The following is a 17,833-nucleotide window of genomic DNA, read 5'->3' on the forward strand; positions in this document are numbered from 1 at the left end:
TGGGTCGTGTGTGGTGTGTGTCGTGTGGTTGGGCCGATTGGGCCGTCTACACAACACAAAGGAGGGACAGACACCTCACATGTGTGTGTGTGTGTGTGTGTGTGTGTGTGTGTGTGTGTGTGTGTGTGCGTGCGTGCGTGCGTGCGTGCGTGCGTGCGTGCGTGCGTGCGTGCGTGCGTGCGTGCGTGTGTGTTGGGGAGTTTGGTGCCAGCCCTAGGAAATGAAAATGTGTCAACAGGAATTAGCAAACAATTGAAATGTACTTGTTTCAGCACAAACCAAAATAATGCACTAATACAAGAGTGATGAAAACATGATTTCATTGCGTAAATTAGAAGTAATAAAACAAATGCATAAAAAACTATAATACCCATTATTAGAAAAAGGGAAGTGAGACGCTAACGTATATCAAGATGTTTGAACTAATTTTGTTTCTGTTTTATTTCTTAAAACTTGTTTACACATTCTATCATATTGTGGCTCAGGCGGTAAAGCGGGTCGTCCAATAATCAGAAGATCAGACTATTATTGTGATTGTATTGTTAGCTAGCTGGCATTAGCATTTAGAGAGATAGAGAGATAGCATTTAGCTTCAAACTTAAAATAAAGCATTGCTCGCCTGCAGCTGAGTAATTAAAGGTGACATTAAGGCGTAGAGAGTTTAACTAAAGAACTTCTCAATGATTTTACACTTTGTTATACACCTCAAATCTTTACAGGAGGAGCAGAAATCCCCAGGATATGGACAGGACATGTTCAACGCGTCTCTCAACATGTTGAGGCAGACAAAGGGAGGTAGCTTCCCTTCTTGTGTTTGTAGTTATTTAAACCTCGTCATTGAGTGGACGTTTGTTCTGCTGAAAAAGTCTGAAAGGCTTCGGTGCAGGAAGCTTCACACAGACCATAAGTGGTGTGGAGGGGGAGCTCTTAATAATTGAGCAAATAGCTTTGTAGAGTTAGCTTTGATGTGTTAAAACGGGTTTAATTTTTAAACAGAGCGTTGGGTAAATGAAGCATTGCTGTACACAGAGAAGAGGCTTTGATGATGTTGAACTGACGATGCATTCAGGGCAGAAAAATAAAACACATTTCTGTTTTATCTCGCCTCAATCGGAGGCAACTGTCAGCGGACCAGATAATTAAGAATTGGCCTCGAATTCAAACAGAGAAACTGATTAGCCATCGCAGGCCCAATGTTTAATGAAAAGTCGTTTGAAATGTATCTACAAACTTTGGGCTATTAATGATGTTGATGATGTCTATCAGCGCAGACTAGAGATCGGCTGAACTGTTCTCTTCACGTCTCACAGTGTCTGAACCAGATCTGAGTTTCACCTCCTCAATGAACCCAAATTAGCCAACAGCTGGTGATGTGCTCTATATGTGACATGTGTATATAGTAACGTGTGTTGTTTATTGTTCTCTTTTATGTTCTCTTATCCTCACACCTGTGTCTACTTGTCTTTCATCCTTTTTATTTTATTTTATATTTTTTTATAACTAATGCTGTTGATATATTGTGATTTGAAGGGTGTCCATTACCATCTGGCCGGGGACAACAGCTGGAAATTAGCCATGTCGGCTAAAGCTGCTCCATTTACTGTTTTTGTGACAGTTCATCGATGGGGACTGTCCACGACACTATAAATAAACTAAACTAAACTAAAAGACTCCAGAAGCAAAACAATTCAGATGTTTAAAAAGTGTGTGAGACCTAAAGCTGAGCTAGGCCCTGTGTCCACATGTAGCATCTTATGTTGGGCAGAAAGGCGCTGGCAGGATGCTGGGCAGAGCAATGGATGTATAAAGAGAACTAGATATGCTGTTGGAGTCTTGTTCATTCCTATGAGGTTAAATTCATGAAGCCAAACTGGCCTGACTGTAGAGACCCTAAAGGATTGGAGACCCAAATCTCTCTGTGACAGCAGGGTCAGGCCGGCATCTCAGTGAAATGAACAGAGAAGACAAATAACTCTGAGTTGGCTTTTAGAGCATTTTACAACTTTTAAACCCCAACAATTTAAATAAGGGCTTCGAAGGAGTTGATTCGTCTCCAAAAAAATATCGGCTGAATTACAGACTTCTCTTTCTGAATGAAAGTCCAGATGAAAAGCTGTTTTTTGGCACAATAACGTCACAGACTGACACGGTAGTACCACCATTTGGAAAGACACAATAATGGCGCATTCACACTGCAACGCGGAGCTCGCTTTAAGCGTGCCGAGCCGTGCGGGGCCCGTTTTTGGTTGCGCTTCCACTTGGCCTAGTTTTGGCCCGGGGCTACTTTTTCACCTTTTTTCTGGCCCGACTAAATCGTGGTTCTATCGAGGCCAACAAGCGGGGCCAACAACTGGGCGGAATATGCTAAACTAGTGACGACTGCTGATTGGTCAGAGAGAATCGTCACAATTCTCGCGCGACTTAATCCCTAGTGTCGCATATATTAAGGGACGCTTGCAGCATTTTTGAAAACAGTGAACCTAAGAAGAAAAAACCACATACCAAGAAGCAAGGACACGATGGCTTCCACATCCTCCATTGTTGTTGTGTGTTTTGTGAGTTGTGTCGCATTGAAGTTGACGTCACGGCAGTTGTATTCAGCGTCGCTCCGCCCGCCAAAAAGCCGATCGCCCCGCCTACACTGCGTTACTATAGTAACCACCCCAGTTCCTAAACTGTAATGTGAGCGCAGCATTAAAGTGAGCCGGGCCTAATAAGGCCTAACCAAACCGAGCGAGGCCTGCAGTGTAAATGCGCCATAAGAGAGTAGCCAGTAAAGTAAAGTAGCATTTAGCAGCTAAAGAGACAGATACTTCTTCTCTTCACCACGTGGACACAAACACAACTCCTGCATGATCGGTAATGTTGAGTGTTACGTGCTGTGGTGTGTTTGTGTGTTTCTCTTCCTCTGATTGTCTCCCCATGTGTTTTCTGTGTGGGACGTGTTCACTAGCTGTGGCTTGTTTTTTGGAGATACTTGTATCACTTTCTTTTATAATAAGTTGTTCTCATTTTGTCGTTACTTTGTAAATTGCCTGGTGAGCCCTCTTTATTCTTCGTCAATGAACAATAGATTTGAATTTTGCAAATCAGTTTCCTCTTTCTTTTTTATCTTATATTTTGTTGCTTCCCTTTTATCCCTAGATTATTGGGGAACGTAACATTGAGATAAACTAAATATCAACTTAAAAAGTGAATGTATGTTCATAACATGTCATATGCTCAAAGCTACAGTGTAGAAATGGCAATTCAATTCTTCTGACCTGAGCTCCTCCAACAATCCAACATATATAATAAAATACAAAAATACAAAGTAGTGCAAAAAGTCTACATACTTGTCACTAGCTTGTTGACAGAATATTGTGCAGGTTTAAGGAAGAATTGACACCACTTCTCAGCTGCTGAGGAGATCAGAAACTAAACCCTGGAGCTGCAGCAGGGTGTCGAGTCTCCACAAGCCCTCTGAGTAAATCTGCTGATGAGGGAAGTGAAGGTTATTTTCAGTCACGGTGACTTCTGGGACTGTAAACGGTTAATCATTCCTGGAGCCCCAGTTTGACCTCAGCCTCACCTCCCAACTCTTAAGTTTTTCCCGCGGCTGGTTTCCCATCGTGGAGACTTCCTCCCCCATGTGAAACTGCTAAGCTGAACAAACTGACGGGGTCGACCCCTGCAGACATGAAGCCAAGTCTGCAGATCTCCCATCTGAGAGGCCTAAGAGAGGCTATTTAAAGCCCAGCTGATCAGGAAAAAACACACACAGCTGACAGAGCTTCATTAGCTCGTAGCGTCTTATTTCCTGAGACAGGTTTACAGTCTGATCCAGACGCAGGAGGCTTTGAGAGGAGGAGGCTTTTTATAGCTATTGCACTTACTGTAAAGGCCTCAGGTTGCTTTAAAGAGAGTAGTCTTTCCACATGCAAATGAATAAGTACCTCTTCTGCTGTTGTAACATATTCTGACTGCATACCAGTGGCCTCATGATGCCTTAAGCATCAACTTAGTCCAGTTGTAAATACGAAAAAGTGACAGAAGTATACATAGCATATTTACTATCCTTTGTATCCTGTGTTTGCATTTTGTTGGTTTATTATAGTGTAACTTATTTTGTGTAGTTTGTGAGTTGGATTAAAGATACTCTGTAGATATACTGTATATATTTCACTGTTGATATGCATCCGTTCATTCCAATGTTTACTTTATATTTTTTTGTATTGATGTGCGATGCCTTGTTTACATGAGACGATATGCCAAAGTGGGATTAACAAAGTAAAAAAGTACTGTTAAATAGAGATTTTGAGAAAGATATTCAAACCTGGGCTAACACCGCATTAAATGGCTTTCATTGTCAGATTCTTTGTTTACCATCCATATAGATGATTCTATGTCAACAGGTGTTTTGAAGCTGTGAATGTGTGAGACTTTTATTTTGGAAGAAAAGAGAATTTAGGAAAGTCATTGAGAAGCTGTAATAATTTGACACAACATGGCACCAATTGACACAAGGGCTGCTCAAGTTAAACATGTTTTTACCAACTACTCATGTGGGTATTAGTCTGCCTCACAAATGAACAGAAACAGAGCCAAATGAGGCAAGAATGTACTTCCTCTCTTGTGTGAAAACACTTTGAAATGATCCAATGAAGCACACTAATGGCACATTTCCACTACACTAATAGTTTCCATTTTGGTTGCGTTTCCACTTAGCGTAGTACCGGCTAGCGGGTACTATTTCACAGTTTTTCTGGCCCCATAAAATCGAGGTTCTTTGGGCCAGGAACAACCAGGCTGAGTCGGGCTGAGTATGCTAAACTAGAGAGAGAATCGCTGGCAAGGGGGCTACAACTACAACAAGATGAACATATTTGATCGTGATTTAATTGTAATACACGTTTCAAAATGATGCCGAAGTAACAACATACTGATACCGGTTAGTAAAAACCATGAATTAATGCTTTGACAAGCCTGCAGACAGACGGCAGGCGAAAAACCTTTTAAAATGCGTGTTTTCTGAATGGCGATCGGCTAAGCTAACGTTGTATATGCTCCGACCGTCCACACTCACAACAACGGCCTATACAGACATAAATAAACCAGCGACTGTATTCTCCATGAAACAGACAGTCTGTGGTTTGTACTTGTTTAACTTTTGTCTAGTTTCGGAACAGATATGAGGAGCTGTGAGCTTGAGTGCTAACAGCTAACGGCTGTTTTGTTTTGGGACTCTCATTGAAGATGACGTCACGGCTCCGCCTACACTGCGTTACTATAGATACTACCCCTATGTAGGGATGGGTACCGAGCCCCGGTATTAAACGGGCCCCGGGGCTGAATTATTAAAGACCGTGGTACCGTTAAGCTCCGACGTTATCGGTCTTTTTATCGGTACTGGAGGCATGTAAAAAATATATGTATTATTGCTACACAAACATTATATTGCAGTTTTAGTGTCGACAACTCCGTTTCTAATATGCCAAAAGCGTGCAAAATGCGTCTTTTTAGTATTTTCGATCTTTCCAATCCAGGCGAGAGATCTCTCTCCCCCGCCTGCTTGCGAGGGGGCGGGGCAGTTTACACACGTGCAGCTGCTACATGCAGCAACACACACACACACACACACACACACACACACACACACACACACACACACACACACACACACACACACTCGTGTGTGTGTGTGTGTGTGTGTGTGTGTGTGTGTGTGTGTGTGTGTGTGTGTGTGTGTGTGTGTGTGTGTTGCTGCATGTAGCAGCTGCACGTGTGTAAACTNGTCGGCTCTGATTGGTTAGCTGGCCGGCCCTGTTGTGATTGGTCAACCGCTTAGAGACGTCCCGCCCCTTAGCCTATCATGTATAATGATGTCTATATGTTAGGGAAGTGAACAAAGGAGTCCAGTGGAGAGCGTTTCAAATGTATATGTATTGTTCAACTTACCATGAGCACTGGTTGATTGATATTTTCCTCTATTTCGCTGTTGTGTATGCCCGGCCTCCACTTCTTGTCCAAATTAAGACTCATTTAAACATTTAAACCAAAGTGGAAGTGCCACCTTTTTGGCTCACTATTCATTCTGAGTGCAACTTTAGTTAATTTGCCCCAACATGGCCGCACAAGAGGATATAATAGCTCCACTGCAACTAGACAGCAGCAACACAACACCAGTGTATTACTTGTGTTTGTATATTCTTTGGACATGATGACATAAATGAGAAATGTTTCCTCTAGTGAAATGGTTTAACTCCACTTTTCTAGACAAGACAAGCCCTCCAGGTCGAGTTTCCCACCTTATTAAGTGTGCAACAAATGGAACACGACCACCATGGGAGCGGGGTCAATCAGGGGGAATTCAAAATGAGTAATTCCTTGTTAAATATCAGTGTGAGTCTGCAGCCGGTTGTGATGAAATCGCGGGGTATTTTCAGTGTTTTCCTCATGTTGTTGTTGGCAGTGTTCACTGAGGTGAGAACAGCTGAGGTTTGATGTTCCTGCTTGCTGTGTGTTTGCTGTTCAAGGCGTGTTTCCTCCAGCCCCATCCTGCACTTCAGAGTCAGGGAAGAGGAGGAGGAGGAGGTGAGCTTTGGGCAAGTGACAGCTGAACAAACAGAGGGAACAGAGAGAGAGAACGGGGAACAGGAAGGGGGGAGAAACCCTGAGTTATTCTCTCCGATTGTGCCACGTAATTTGAGCAAACCCATTAATCTCGGGCCACTGGCTCTTCGGGCCTTCTGGGTGTTGAGTTTCATTGACAGATGAAAAGAAATGAGCTGGCTCGGCTGGAATCTGAGGACGACCTCACGCCAAAGATGAACCGGCCAAAGGGAGAGAGAGAGGGGGAGAGAGAGGGGGCGGAGGTCTGGATCTGGTTTAGATTGGCCGTCTGATTGGCTGGCAGACTTCAAACGGAGCAGCCGACCGACCAGCGCTTTAAACCCATCTGGGAGTTTTTGTTGTTTGTTTAAAGGAATGTGAAAGTGAAAAATGTCGGGGGAGTCTTCGTTCCTTTTCAATAAAGAACAATAATACTCAAATTAAGGCATGTTGAGGTTTGTAGAGGGAGCTCTCAGACCCCTTTAAGGGCCCCTGGTGATTCACAAACTGAGTTAAAAAACATGTAAGTTCACCTCAAGCTACAAGGTTGATTAAACGACCTTATTCTCAAAATGCAGAGATTTCTACTCCTCCATTCACAAATGATTGTGTTCAACTGTTGTACGGTTTGTACTTTATCTCACAGCTGTAGTTTTGTGACTGTAGAAACCTGTTTTACATTTAAGGTTTGCCCACCTGTTACAAATAAAAACAGCTAAAGTCAGACATAGTGAAAGCTATAAAAGTATTTGAAAAGGTTTTAAAGTTTGGAGAAATGTAATTCTTCACTTTGGCAGGGTCTACCATTACTTATCAGTTAGTTGTTCTTTTACTGAAGGATTAGGAGTACATGTTTTAATGCTATTAAAAAACCTAGGCATTAACTATGAGATGATGTGGTGTTGAACAGGATGCCTGAGAGTTTATGTTGGATCTAGAGAGAGTCCGTTACAACGGAGAGTAAAGAGGAATTTCATCCATTGAAAATAAACACGTTACATAATGGAAAGCATGCTGAGCTCATAGTCTGTTGACCTAGACTGATTTAATCTCACTGGCTCAGCAAGAGACCAAAACTCGTAAAAGCCCTAAAAAAGTATTTTTTGGATGTTTAAAGGCTGTTTTTACCATTTTATTTATTGAGCAGTTTGATATATTTTCTTAAAGTCTAAAGTTAAAGGTTATTTTCAAGTATGTTTTTGTTGTTAGGTGAAAAGTGTCCATGTAATGGTGTTATGGTGTTATCTCTTTCTTTTTGGATAAAAGCGTCAGCTAAATGTAATGTAATGGTGGAAAAAGCCAGCGTGTCCTCTCAAGTGCTTGTTTTCTTTTTACTACAGTATAAAACCCAAAGGTGATGAGTTAATAACTACATAAAACAGAGAAAAAAGTTAAAATAATATTCAATCAGAAGCTGGAACCAATCAATATTTAACATTTTTGCTTGAAATCTGCCAAAATTGTTAGGATGTGTTCATATTAAAAAGCTCAAAAGATACGGATAACATATTTCTGTTGCAAAGACTGTTACTGTCTCTAATGAGTCACTAAAACTAGAGTAGTTAAGTCAAAAATATTGTTTTGAAATGCATCAAGAAATTAGTTAGCTGGAGATTTGAAACCTGAATCTGCCAGTGAACAGTTTGAGTTTGTGTTTGTTGTTTTTAAGCCATTGTGTCATCATCAACTAAAGCGTCAGATTAAGGTGGAAAATGCCAATGTGTCTTCTGATAAAGTGCTTGTTTTCTTTTCTACCAACTAAAACCTAAAGGATAATGGGTTTATAATAATATTAAACAATTGGTAAATCCTCATAAGTCAGAGGCTGGAATCAAACTATATTTGACATTTTAGCCTGAAAGTGTTAAAGTGTAAAACTGTTAGCGTCTCTGAGATTGATATTGTTTTTGTACATGGTCCTTGACAACTAAACAAATAAACTAAACTAACTAAAAGTTTACTCCAGCTAACTTTGTGCAACTTTAAAGTTTTCAAAAACGATTAAAAAGTTAGTTTTTCAGTTTTAAATGCACCATGAGATGCGTCAGCTCAAGGTCTGAAACCTGAATCTGCCAGTGCGCAGATAGAGTTTGCAGGGAAAGCAGCCAGAGAGCCAGGAAAGGGTTAACGTTTTCTCCTGGCTGCAGCTCTGAATGGTTTCTGAAAGCGGCGGGGGCCCCGGCAAAAACACACACAGACCCCCATTCATCCGCTCTGTGTGATCAACCTTGAACAGTGGAAGGCGTGTTATTGCAGCAGAGAGGGGGAGGAGACAGAAAGAGAGAGGAAGAAGGGAGGGAGGGGGGGTTAGACGGTGACTCAGGAATTCCACCGAGGATCACGTGACCCCTGAGCAAGGCATTTATATCCTCCCTCTACTTTGAGGCAGGGGCCCCTCTGTACTGCTTCTCCTTCGAGTTATTTTTAAAGTCTAAACCAGACGAATGTGACGCAGAGAGAATATCCACAAGTGAAGAATCACACTATGAGGAATATTCACTTAATAATAGCTCAGAAATAAGCAACATTTGGATAAAAGGAAGACAAAATAAACTTAGCTAAATCCTCTGACAGTAGCCATTTTGACAAAACCAGACGGATGTGACGCAGAGAGAATATCCACAAGTGAAAGAATCACACTATGAGGAATATTCACTTAAAAATAGCTCAAAAATAAGCCAAATATGCACCGTTTGGATAAAATAAGACAAAATGAACTTAGCCAAATCCTCTCTGACAGAAGCCATTTTGTCAAAACCAGCCGAATGTGAAGGATGGAGAATATCCACAAGTGAAAGAACCACACTATGTAGAATAAAAAAATAAGACAAATATGCAACATTTGAATTAAAAAAGACAAAATAAACGTAGCTAAATCCTGACCGAAGCCATTTTGTCAAAACAAGCCGGATGTGACGCAGAGAGAATATCCACAAGTGAAAGAACCACAATATGTAGAGTACTCAAGGAAAATAAGCCAAATATGTGCCATTTGGATAAGAAAGAAAGACAAAATAAACAACATTCAAGCTAAATCCTCTCTGACAGGAGCTATTTTGTCAGATGAAGCAGCTTTGTTGTGATGCTGGAGCCCCCGGGGGCCCAACACAGAGCCCAGAGGCGCCTCCGTCATCCAGACAGTGTGACAGAGCGAGTTAAGTGGAAAAAGCAGTGAAGAACCCATCGTTACTGTCCCAGCGGACCGCCACTCATGACCTCACGTCTCCTGTATGCTTTCACTGGAAGCAGGGCGTGGGATCCGTCAACAACACGGACGCTGCCAAGATTTGTTCTTAAAAAAAATGAAAACAGGCCTGATGAGCTGTCAGGTTGATTCTGTGCCAAGAGGGATTGTTAGTCAGCAACGTGAGGAGACAATCCAGAAGCAACATATTGTCAGAAGCGTTATGACGCATCAACAAACGCCTGAGTATTTCCACGGCAGACTATTTTTAGCCGCTTGTTATCTCGCAGCTCTTGCAGGACACGAAGCAACGAGCGACCTCGGCCCGCCTACGTGTGATTTACTGTACGAAACGTTTATGCAACACACTTCTATCCCGGCCTTCACCTCCTCCCTCTATCTCCCTCCTCAACTTTTCTTCCACCCACTCTTCCCTGGAAGCCGGTTTGTTCCTGCTGGAAGGTATTGCATCATGGCTGAATCACAACCATGACTCTCCAACCAACTCCTGGCTCACTGATTATGGAAAATAAGCAAAACCACAGAGACACTAGAGGTATTATTACAAGGTCTGAAACTGTATTTGGCAAGTTATTTTCTTAAACAAGTGCATACATGTACAGCTAGAAGCATTTTTTCTTTGTTTTTTTTTATTATTATTTTTTTGCCAAGTGCTCAGATTAGTCACATTCTATGTTGGACAGGACTGTCTCCAGACTTAAAGTACACCAACGACTGAAAAGAAACAAGTGTGATGGGGGAGGAAGAGCCTGTTATGAAGAGTACATACCTTTTCATCTTCAAAAATATAGAAACACAATGTATTGAAAAAGAAAAAAAAAATTATACAGCCATGTTAACGAAGTATAACACTTCCCTTGTGTCCAATATGTACATGTCCGTCTCTCTGGGGCCTGCTGGATGATTTATGTTATCGGGGCGTGTGTGTGTTACTGTATGTCCTGCAGTCGGATTACAAAAGGGGGAAAAAAAAATCCAGAAAAACAACTGGTGAATCATTTCAAGGGTCCCGCTCCTTTTTTACTTTTATGTCCCCGGCCAAGATGGTGGCTATTTCCCCCTGCATGAAGGCCCAGGGCACGTTGGAGCCGACCAGCGGGCACCTCTCTCCGCTCGGACAGTACACCTCCCCGGTGGCGCCCTGCTGCTTGATGCTCTCCCGGGAACACGGGAAGCAGAACTTGTGCGAGGGGATCGACGGGCACTGGACGAAGTGAGTGTCCTCGAGCCGCTCGTGGCACAGAGTGCAGCAGAGCGGCACGCTGCCCGGCGGCACAGAAGAGTCTGGGGCGCTCTGCATGGGGTCCAGAGCGGAGGGGACGGCGCTCACTGACCCCTCCCTCTGTGCCAACCTCCTCTGAGAGGCGGAGGAGGGCGACAGGGGGCTGCCGCTGTTCCGCCGCGCCCCCGCCGTGGTGGTGGAGTGAACCTGGTTTCCGTCTTTCGGTGATCCCGTGTTTCCCGCGTTATCCGTGGCGAGGATAAGTGCCGCCATCGGGGACTGGCCGTTTTGGGCTGTGGCGGCTTCTGGGGGCGAGGTGCGGGAGTGGGAGTGAGGGGAGATGGTGGAGGGGGGAGCGGAGGAGAAACCTGGATGGGCGGCTGGGGGCATTTTTAGGATCTCAGAGGGCGAGGGGTGCCACTGCTGGCCGTCACCACCGTTCATTTTGGGGGCGCTGCCTTCACCGTCTGGCTCTGGGGACGCTTTCCTCTTCATGCTGCGAGGGTGCTTCCCCCTGTCTGAGGAAGAGGAAGAGGGTTAACACAGCGTATTTTATAATACATGTTGCATTGTTAGAGGAGCTCAGGTCAGAAGAATTTCATTGCCATTTCTACACTGTAGCTTTGTGCATATGGCAATAAAACCTTTGAATCTTGAGTCTAACACAACCACACTAAACACAAATACTCCAGCATGCTGCTCTGTGAATAATGAAACACAGGACATTTCTCTCCCCACACACACACCACACACACACCACTAACACACACACCACATACACACACACACACTGAATAAAGCTTTGTTTATGTTGCTGCTGTTCTTTGCCAAACCTCCGCGTGCACAGAGGTGAACAAGGCCATTTCAGCAGCGTGGCATTACCCAGCATGTCAGCAGCATGCGTACAATGTGCTGACACATAATATCAGGGCTATTAGGTTCCTGTTTTTAAAGGAGCATGCCAATTTAACATATCCCACTGCTGGGAAGAAGGAAAAAACACAGAAATAGTCCTATAGCTGCAGGGGCATAAAGTAGTTAAGTACATTTGCTCAAGTCCTGTACTTAACACTTTGATATACTTTTCTTTACTAGAGTATTTTAATGTTTTGCTACTTTTTACTTTTACCACACTATAGCCAAATACTACATTATTTAATACCTATGCAGATTTAGATTAATGAGGTGAAATATAATCAACTCTTTCAAGACTTTAGTTCCACCTGGAGTAAAATCACAAGCTACCTGCAGTATACAGAGTCATTAAAACTAGCTGCACCTTTACCAGCTTTGATAAATACATGAATGATAATCAAAATATCATATAGCCTATATTATTCTGAAATGGGACAATCTGCATAATGACATATTTTACTTTTGGCACTTTTACTATATTTTGATGATAATACCTTTCAACTTTTACAAGAGTAACATTTTGATTGCAGGACTTTTACTTGTAGCAGAGTATTCCTACACTATGGTACTTCTACTTTTACTTAAGTACAGTATCTGAGTACTTCTCCCACCTCTCCCCTCTGCTGTATCCATGAAAGAAAACCCAGGAATAGTTCCTATACCTGTTTTTGAGGAAGTGGCACTGGTCTCATATCCCATCACCCTCTGCATGGCGGCGTGGTCCTTCTTAAACCTGCTGTCGAAAGTGTGCAGCGCCATCAGGTCCCTCACTGTTTTGCCTTTGCCTATCCACTCCTTGTGGCTGTCAGACATGTCCTGCAGACTATCCGGCCTGTGTTTCATCTCCTTCTGCTCCCCAGGCGCGGCCAGCACCCCGGCCAGACCCATCTGAGGGCGGCCGTTCAGCGGATGAATGGTCGGTATACCGCCGTTCACCAAAGGCACCAGGTTGGGAGGAACCGTGCTAGTCCTGCGCGGGTTTGGGCTCTGTCGGTTCAGCTCTGGAGGCTCGTCTGGTTTTGGAAACCCATTCGGTAAAGGGAGGCCGTTTGCTTGCCTTCCTCCACCCTGGTACTCCGGTCCGAGGCGCGGGGGCCGGTCGGACAGCGGGTATCGGTCCAGCGGCTGCGGGGGACGCAAACCCGGGTCTCCTGGTCCTCCCACAGCCTGGTGGTTCATCTTTTCGTGTTGTTGTTGGTGGTGCTGCTGCTGGTGGTGGTGGTTCTTCCCCGGTCCAGGAGATCTACCATCCTGGAAACCGTGCGCTCTTTTCAGCTGCCGCGCCGTCTCGATCACAAACTCAATCCGGTCTGCGCCCTCGTAGTTGACGCATCCGCGGCACACGGCCTCGGTAAAATCCCAGATCATGGCCCATGGCATGCGGGGTAAATCACACAGATAGCAGGACTGCCTTCTGGAGGCAGCGACCGCCGCGGAGGACATGCTGTAAAAATCGGATGCAAAACTCTCCGAAATGTCGGTCTGTTTGAAGAAATAATCACCAAATAAAATGTTTAAAATGTTTTATTTCCTTCCTTTACAGATCAGCAGTCACACCTTCATGGCAGTAGTTGTGTCCTTCGCCTCGGCGCGCCTCCGTCTGAGGCTCGTGCTTACAATTCAGCTCGAGCTCTCTCAATGTAGGGCCGTGACGTCAGCGCCGACACTCTCGGGCTCCAGGTTCTATTTACTGGATTTTTCTTCGAAGACCCCTGAGGGCGCATGCGCACCGTTTCTCTCTATCTTTATCCGGAGAGCTTTACACACACAGAGAGAGAGAGAAAAAAGTGTGTGAGAGGAGGTATCACTCTGTGCTGGTTTATACTGAAACAAAACTGAACACAGAAATGTCCTGAATCAGGTTTGTTGTCAAGTATGTTTCACAAACACACATTGCTTTTATAAAAGTAGTATTTGTTGCTCCTTTCTGTGTCTTTGAATGCAACATTCACACCAGAGCAAATGTGTAAACCTACTTGGTAATAAAACGATTCTGTTTTCTGATTCCGATTCTGAATTAAGATGATCATTTAGAGAGAAAATGAAAAATGACATGGAGAAAAAAACAATTAAAGTATGAAAATACTAAAATAAATGTTTTTGTTTAAAAATAAATACACATACAGCTCTACAAGCAGTAGTTTTGTGCAGAAAGTAGAACAATCTTAACCAGGGGAAGTGCAAAAGTCAGCATATATCTGATGCCATTTAGAAGAGGCATTGCAACACTTCCTGTTAGCTAACCAGTAGTTGAATATAACTAAGTACATTTGCTCAAGTAGGTATTTTACTTGAGTATTTCCCGTTGACGGTTCTCATTTTAGAAACACATTTTGTAATTTGTATTACATAGCTTTGTCTGACAACATCCAATACTAGCTACTTTGCAGATTCAGATTATTGATATAAACAGTAGACAAAATGGTATTATTATGGCAGCATAAGAAGCACTTTTGGCCAATGAATCCAATAATGTCATATATTTTTCCAAAATGTCCCACTCCTTACTACATTGTATTGCTTATTACCCTAAATAATACTTTGAATGCAGGACTTTTACTTGAAGAAAAGTATTTCAACACTGTTCCTCCCATTCAACACTGAATTCAGTTATACTGATTGCAAATTTACAAGCAGCGCTTTTTAGCAATAGTAATTATTCAATAACAATTTATAAAAAGGGAAATAGGACCTTCAAACCCTTTTAAAGGCGTTTCCAAAATGCTGAAAATTAAAAAGAAATGACCTCGCTCATGTGAGTGGTATGAAGTTTGACAAGAATTACAACATTTTACCGAAACCAAATTCGTTTTTGCCGACCTAACACAATTAAGCAAAGGAAACAGAGTCAGCATTTGCAACCCAAGCAGAAGAAATCAGACATCCCCAAAGAAATCAGATCTGAAAAAGAGACATTGACATTTCAACGACTGTATGTCCACTGAAAAATAAAACTGAGGCATTTCAGACAACACTTCAAGTCCTTTTCTAGCTCCAAACGTTGTGTTTAAAATGGGATCTCAGGTATTTGAGGCAGAGTGAGACCTCTTCCTATCCTCTCCTGCTCTCTGCCCACAGGGGAGCAAAATAGGTTTTTATAAATACCCAAAACCCTGAGCAGAGAGTTCAGCTGACAGCCTGCACACACACTCCTGTGAGAGTTCAACAAGTGCTGTAACCACACACTTTATTTTGATAGACAAAATATATATATAAAAAAAATATTCCATACTTACATTTTTTTATTTCCACTAACAGCACAAGCTAAAGTAAAAAATAATTCATTTAACGCATGTGATGAAAAATATATCATGGGTTGTAAAGCGAAACATTCAGAATGAAAGCAACAAGTGTTGAAGCTGTTTAGATGCAGGCTCAGCTCAATCCCTCTCATGCATTCCAGTGCCAGGCACCCGTGACGTCACAGGGCCAACAGCCAATCACAGAATTCCGCGGTTGTAGCCAGGCAGAGTCATCCATACTGCTTCTGTGCTGCTGCTGTCTGTATGCTGAGGACCAGCTTTGTGTCCATCTATTTTAGTGACTTGAGATATTTCATCTTTCAGAGACACTAAAACTATTATTGTAAAATGTATTCATAGATATGGTGTGTTTACTTTCTTATTAATGTTATTGTAGGGTTGTTGTACTTTGAATTGTACTCAAGGTCTTAAAAAGAGGAGTTTATCACACTTATTAACTTATTATTTTAAGCTTAAGTCTGATTTAAGGATTACTGAATAACAACATGTATATGGTTTGCTCGTAGAGTTGTAGTTATACAAATCTGTCTATTAAAGTCCTTTAGTCAGTTATTTAGTTCCTATCTTTTTAAAGAAGTGAAATCAAAATCTGTCAGCTATTTAAAAACTGGTTTCGTGGAGCAAAGACATTTACACATTTTATTTCCTTGTGTTGCTGCATTGCAAAAATCATGTCATTTGCTCGGTCTACTGACCTTCAAAACAAATAACAAACAGGCAAAAGAACAATCTGTTTTTTATGTTCTTCACAAATGATATGGTCTGCCGGGACATCTCTAAGCGGTTGACCAATCACAACAGAGCTGGCCAGCTAACCACTCAGAGCAGACTGGGCTCTGGTTTCAGACAGAGGGTGAAAAGAGGTGCTGCAACACAGGCAGTATAAGAAGAGCTTTTTGAACATTAAAGCATGTAAACAAGTCACAGTAGAGACACTACATACAAATATGAACCTGGACATGAGCAGAATATGACCTCTTTAATCCACACTGCCAAGCCCAATTGGTGTTAAGGTCAAATGATGCAGAGACACCCGATGTGTAATAATGTTGATGTCTGGCCAGCAGTGAGTCAACATCATTTTAGCCACAGCCTGAACTCTCCTTCGGGCTCTTCGCGGTATCATGACATGGCCTCACTTACCCAGTCAGCTGATGGAAAGAGAGGGAGAGGAAGTGCAAGGGAAGTGGCTGGCGGTGGTGAACAATGCGTCGTGTTTTTCCAGCGACGCCTCGGCTGCTGCAGGCAAATGTGCAGGAGCAGTGAGCCGTTTGCATCCTGAGCTTCAGGCAAATACATTGAGGCACAGGGATAAGAAAGGAGGTGAAATGCAGCAGAGTTACATAAAGACAGGGAAGAATTCAGAGCATTTGACATGGTAGTTGCGTAGAGTTTCATCACTCTTGAGTCCCTGAGCTGCTTTACATATGTTTACGGCCCACAGCTGTTTACAACCAAATCTAAATGTTGATTTAGAGGGATGTTTTTCCAAAACTAAAGCTTAGATTCAAGACACATTTAAAGCTGCATCCACTGCAACTCTCAATGCCCCCATTGAAACAACCTATTGGGAATACTGTAGTAATTAATAGGTGGAGGTAAATGGGACCACGTTACAAAGGGAAAGTCCACATACAGTATACACATGCATTTTTTCTAAATGTTGCTGATTAGGCCTTTTTCTTAACACCCAACAGAGGTTTTAGGTCACTGGAAACAGAGCATTGTTTGGGTTGACTACACAGGGATGTGTTCTTTTGTTTTTAGTGTGCACCATTATCTCCTTTAGGAGGTGTAACTTCTAGTGACTGGCCAACATGGTCAAATAAAAGATTTCTAATGTGTGTTTTTACATGTTTACACATAAATGTACGGTGACTTTTCACATTATTTTGACAGAAATACCTGTAAACACGTGGACTAGGCCTAAGTGTAAATTCACTACGACATCACGAAGATCAGGTCATCTTTTTAACTGGTCCACTGTTTTGTTTTCATTTATCAAATACCTGCAGAACGAGACATTCAATCGGCCTCAGCTGTACTTTGTGTTTACGGCTAATTAGCAAATGTTAGCATGCTAACACGCTAAACTAAGGTGTTAACCTTTAAACTTGCTATATATATGTGAACATTGTGATTATGAGCATGGTGCCATACTGACGTTATATATATATATCCTTTATTTAACCAGGTAAAAGTCTCATTGAGATTAAAATCTCTTTTTCAAGAGCGACCTGGCCAAGAGGGCAGCATGAACAAAGTTACAACAGATGAACACAAAACAATACAGGCAGACGAATACAGCGGTCGTAAAACACAAATTAAATGGCACATTACCGGTCAATATGCAAACAAAAGAAGCTGTTATAAAACATTAAAACTGACACAATTTTAAAACGACTTCATGTTAGTTGCTAGCTGTAGTTAATAGGTAGATGTAGGTGATTCTTACTATGCTTCTTGGAATACTTGGCTTCTTTTTACTACATTTTTGCTGCGTATAGCATCTTGTTTTAATACATGAGTTCATCATGGCTGCTGGTTCTCTGTGAAGGCCTTTCTCCTATGCCCTTTACAACCTGCAGCCCCCCCATAAATCCCCTCCGTTAAGGTACTGATCATCCCTTGTCGCCC

General features: G+C 42.5%; 1 protein-coding gene across 1 annotated transcript; it reads right to left on the reverse strand.

Annotated features, from left to right (window-relative positions):
* Positions 1–10,332: 10,332 nt before the first annotated feature.
* LOC104964016 (interferon regulatory factor 2-binding protein 2-B-like) lies at positions 10,333–13,694 on the reverse strand. The gene is made up of 2 exons (XM_010792727.1): positions 12,596–13,694; positions 10,333–11,536 (listed from the first exon to the last, which is right to left on the reverse strand). The coding sequence occupies exons 1-2, from the start codon at positions 13,374–13,376 to the stop codon at positions 10,797–10,799; spliced, it is 1,521 nt and encodes a 506-aa protein (XP_010791029.1). The 5' UTR covers positions 13,377–13,694; the 3' UTR covers positions 10,333–10,796.
* Positions 13,695–17,833: the final 4,139 nt, after the last annotated feature.

Source organism: Notothenia coriiceps, unplaced genomic scaffold, assembly GCF_000735185.1.
Source record: "Notothenia coriiceps isolate Sejong01 unplaced genomic scaffold, NC01 NC01_scaffold00036548, whole genome shotgun sequence".
NCBI classification, from domain to species: Eukaryota; Metazoa; Chordata; class Actinopteri; order Perciformes; family Nototheniidae; genus Notothenia; species Notothenia coriiceps.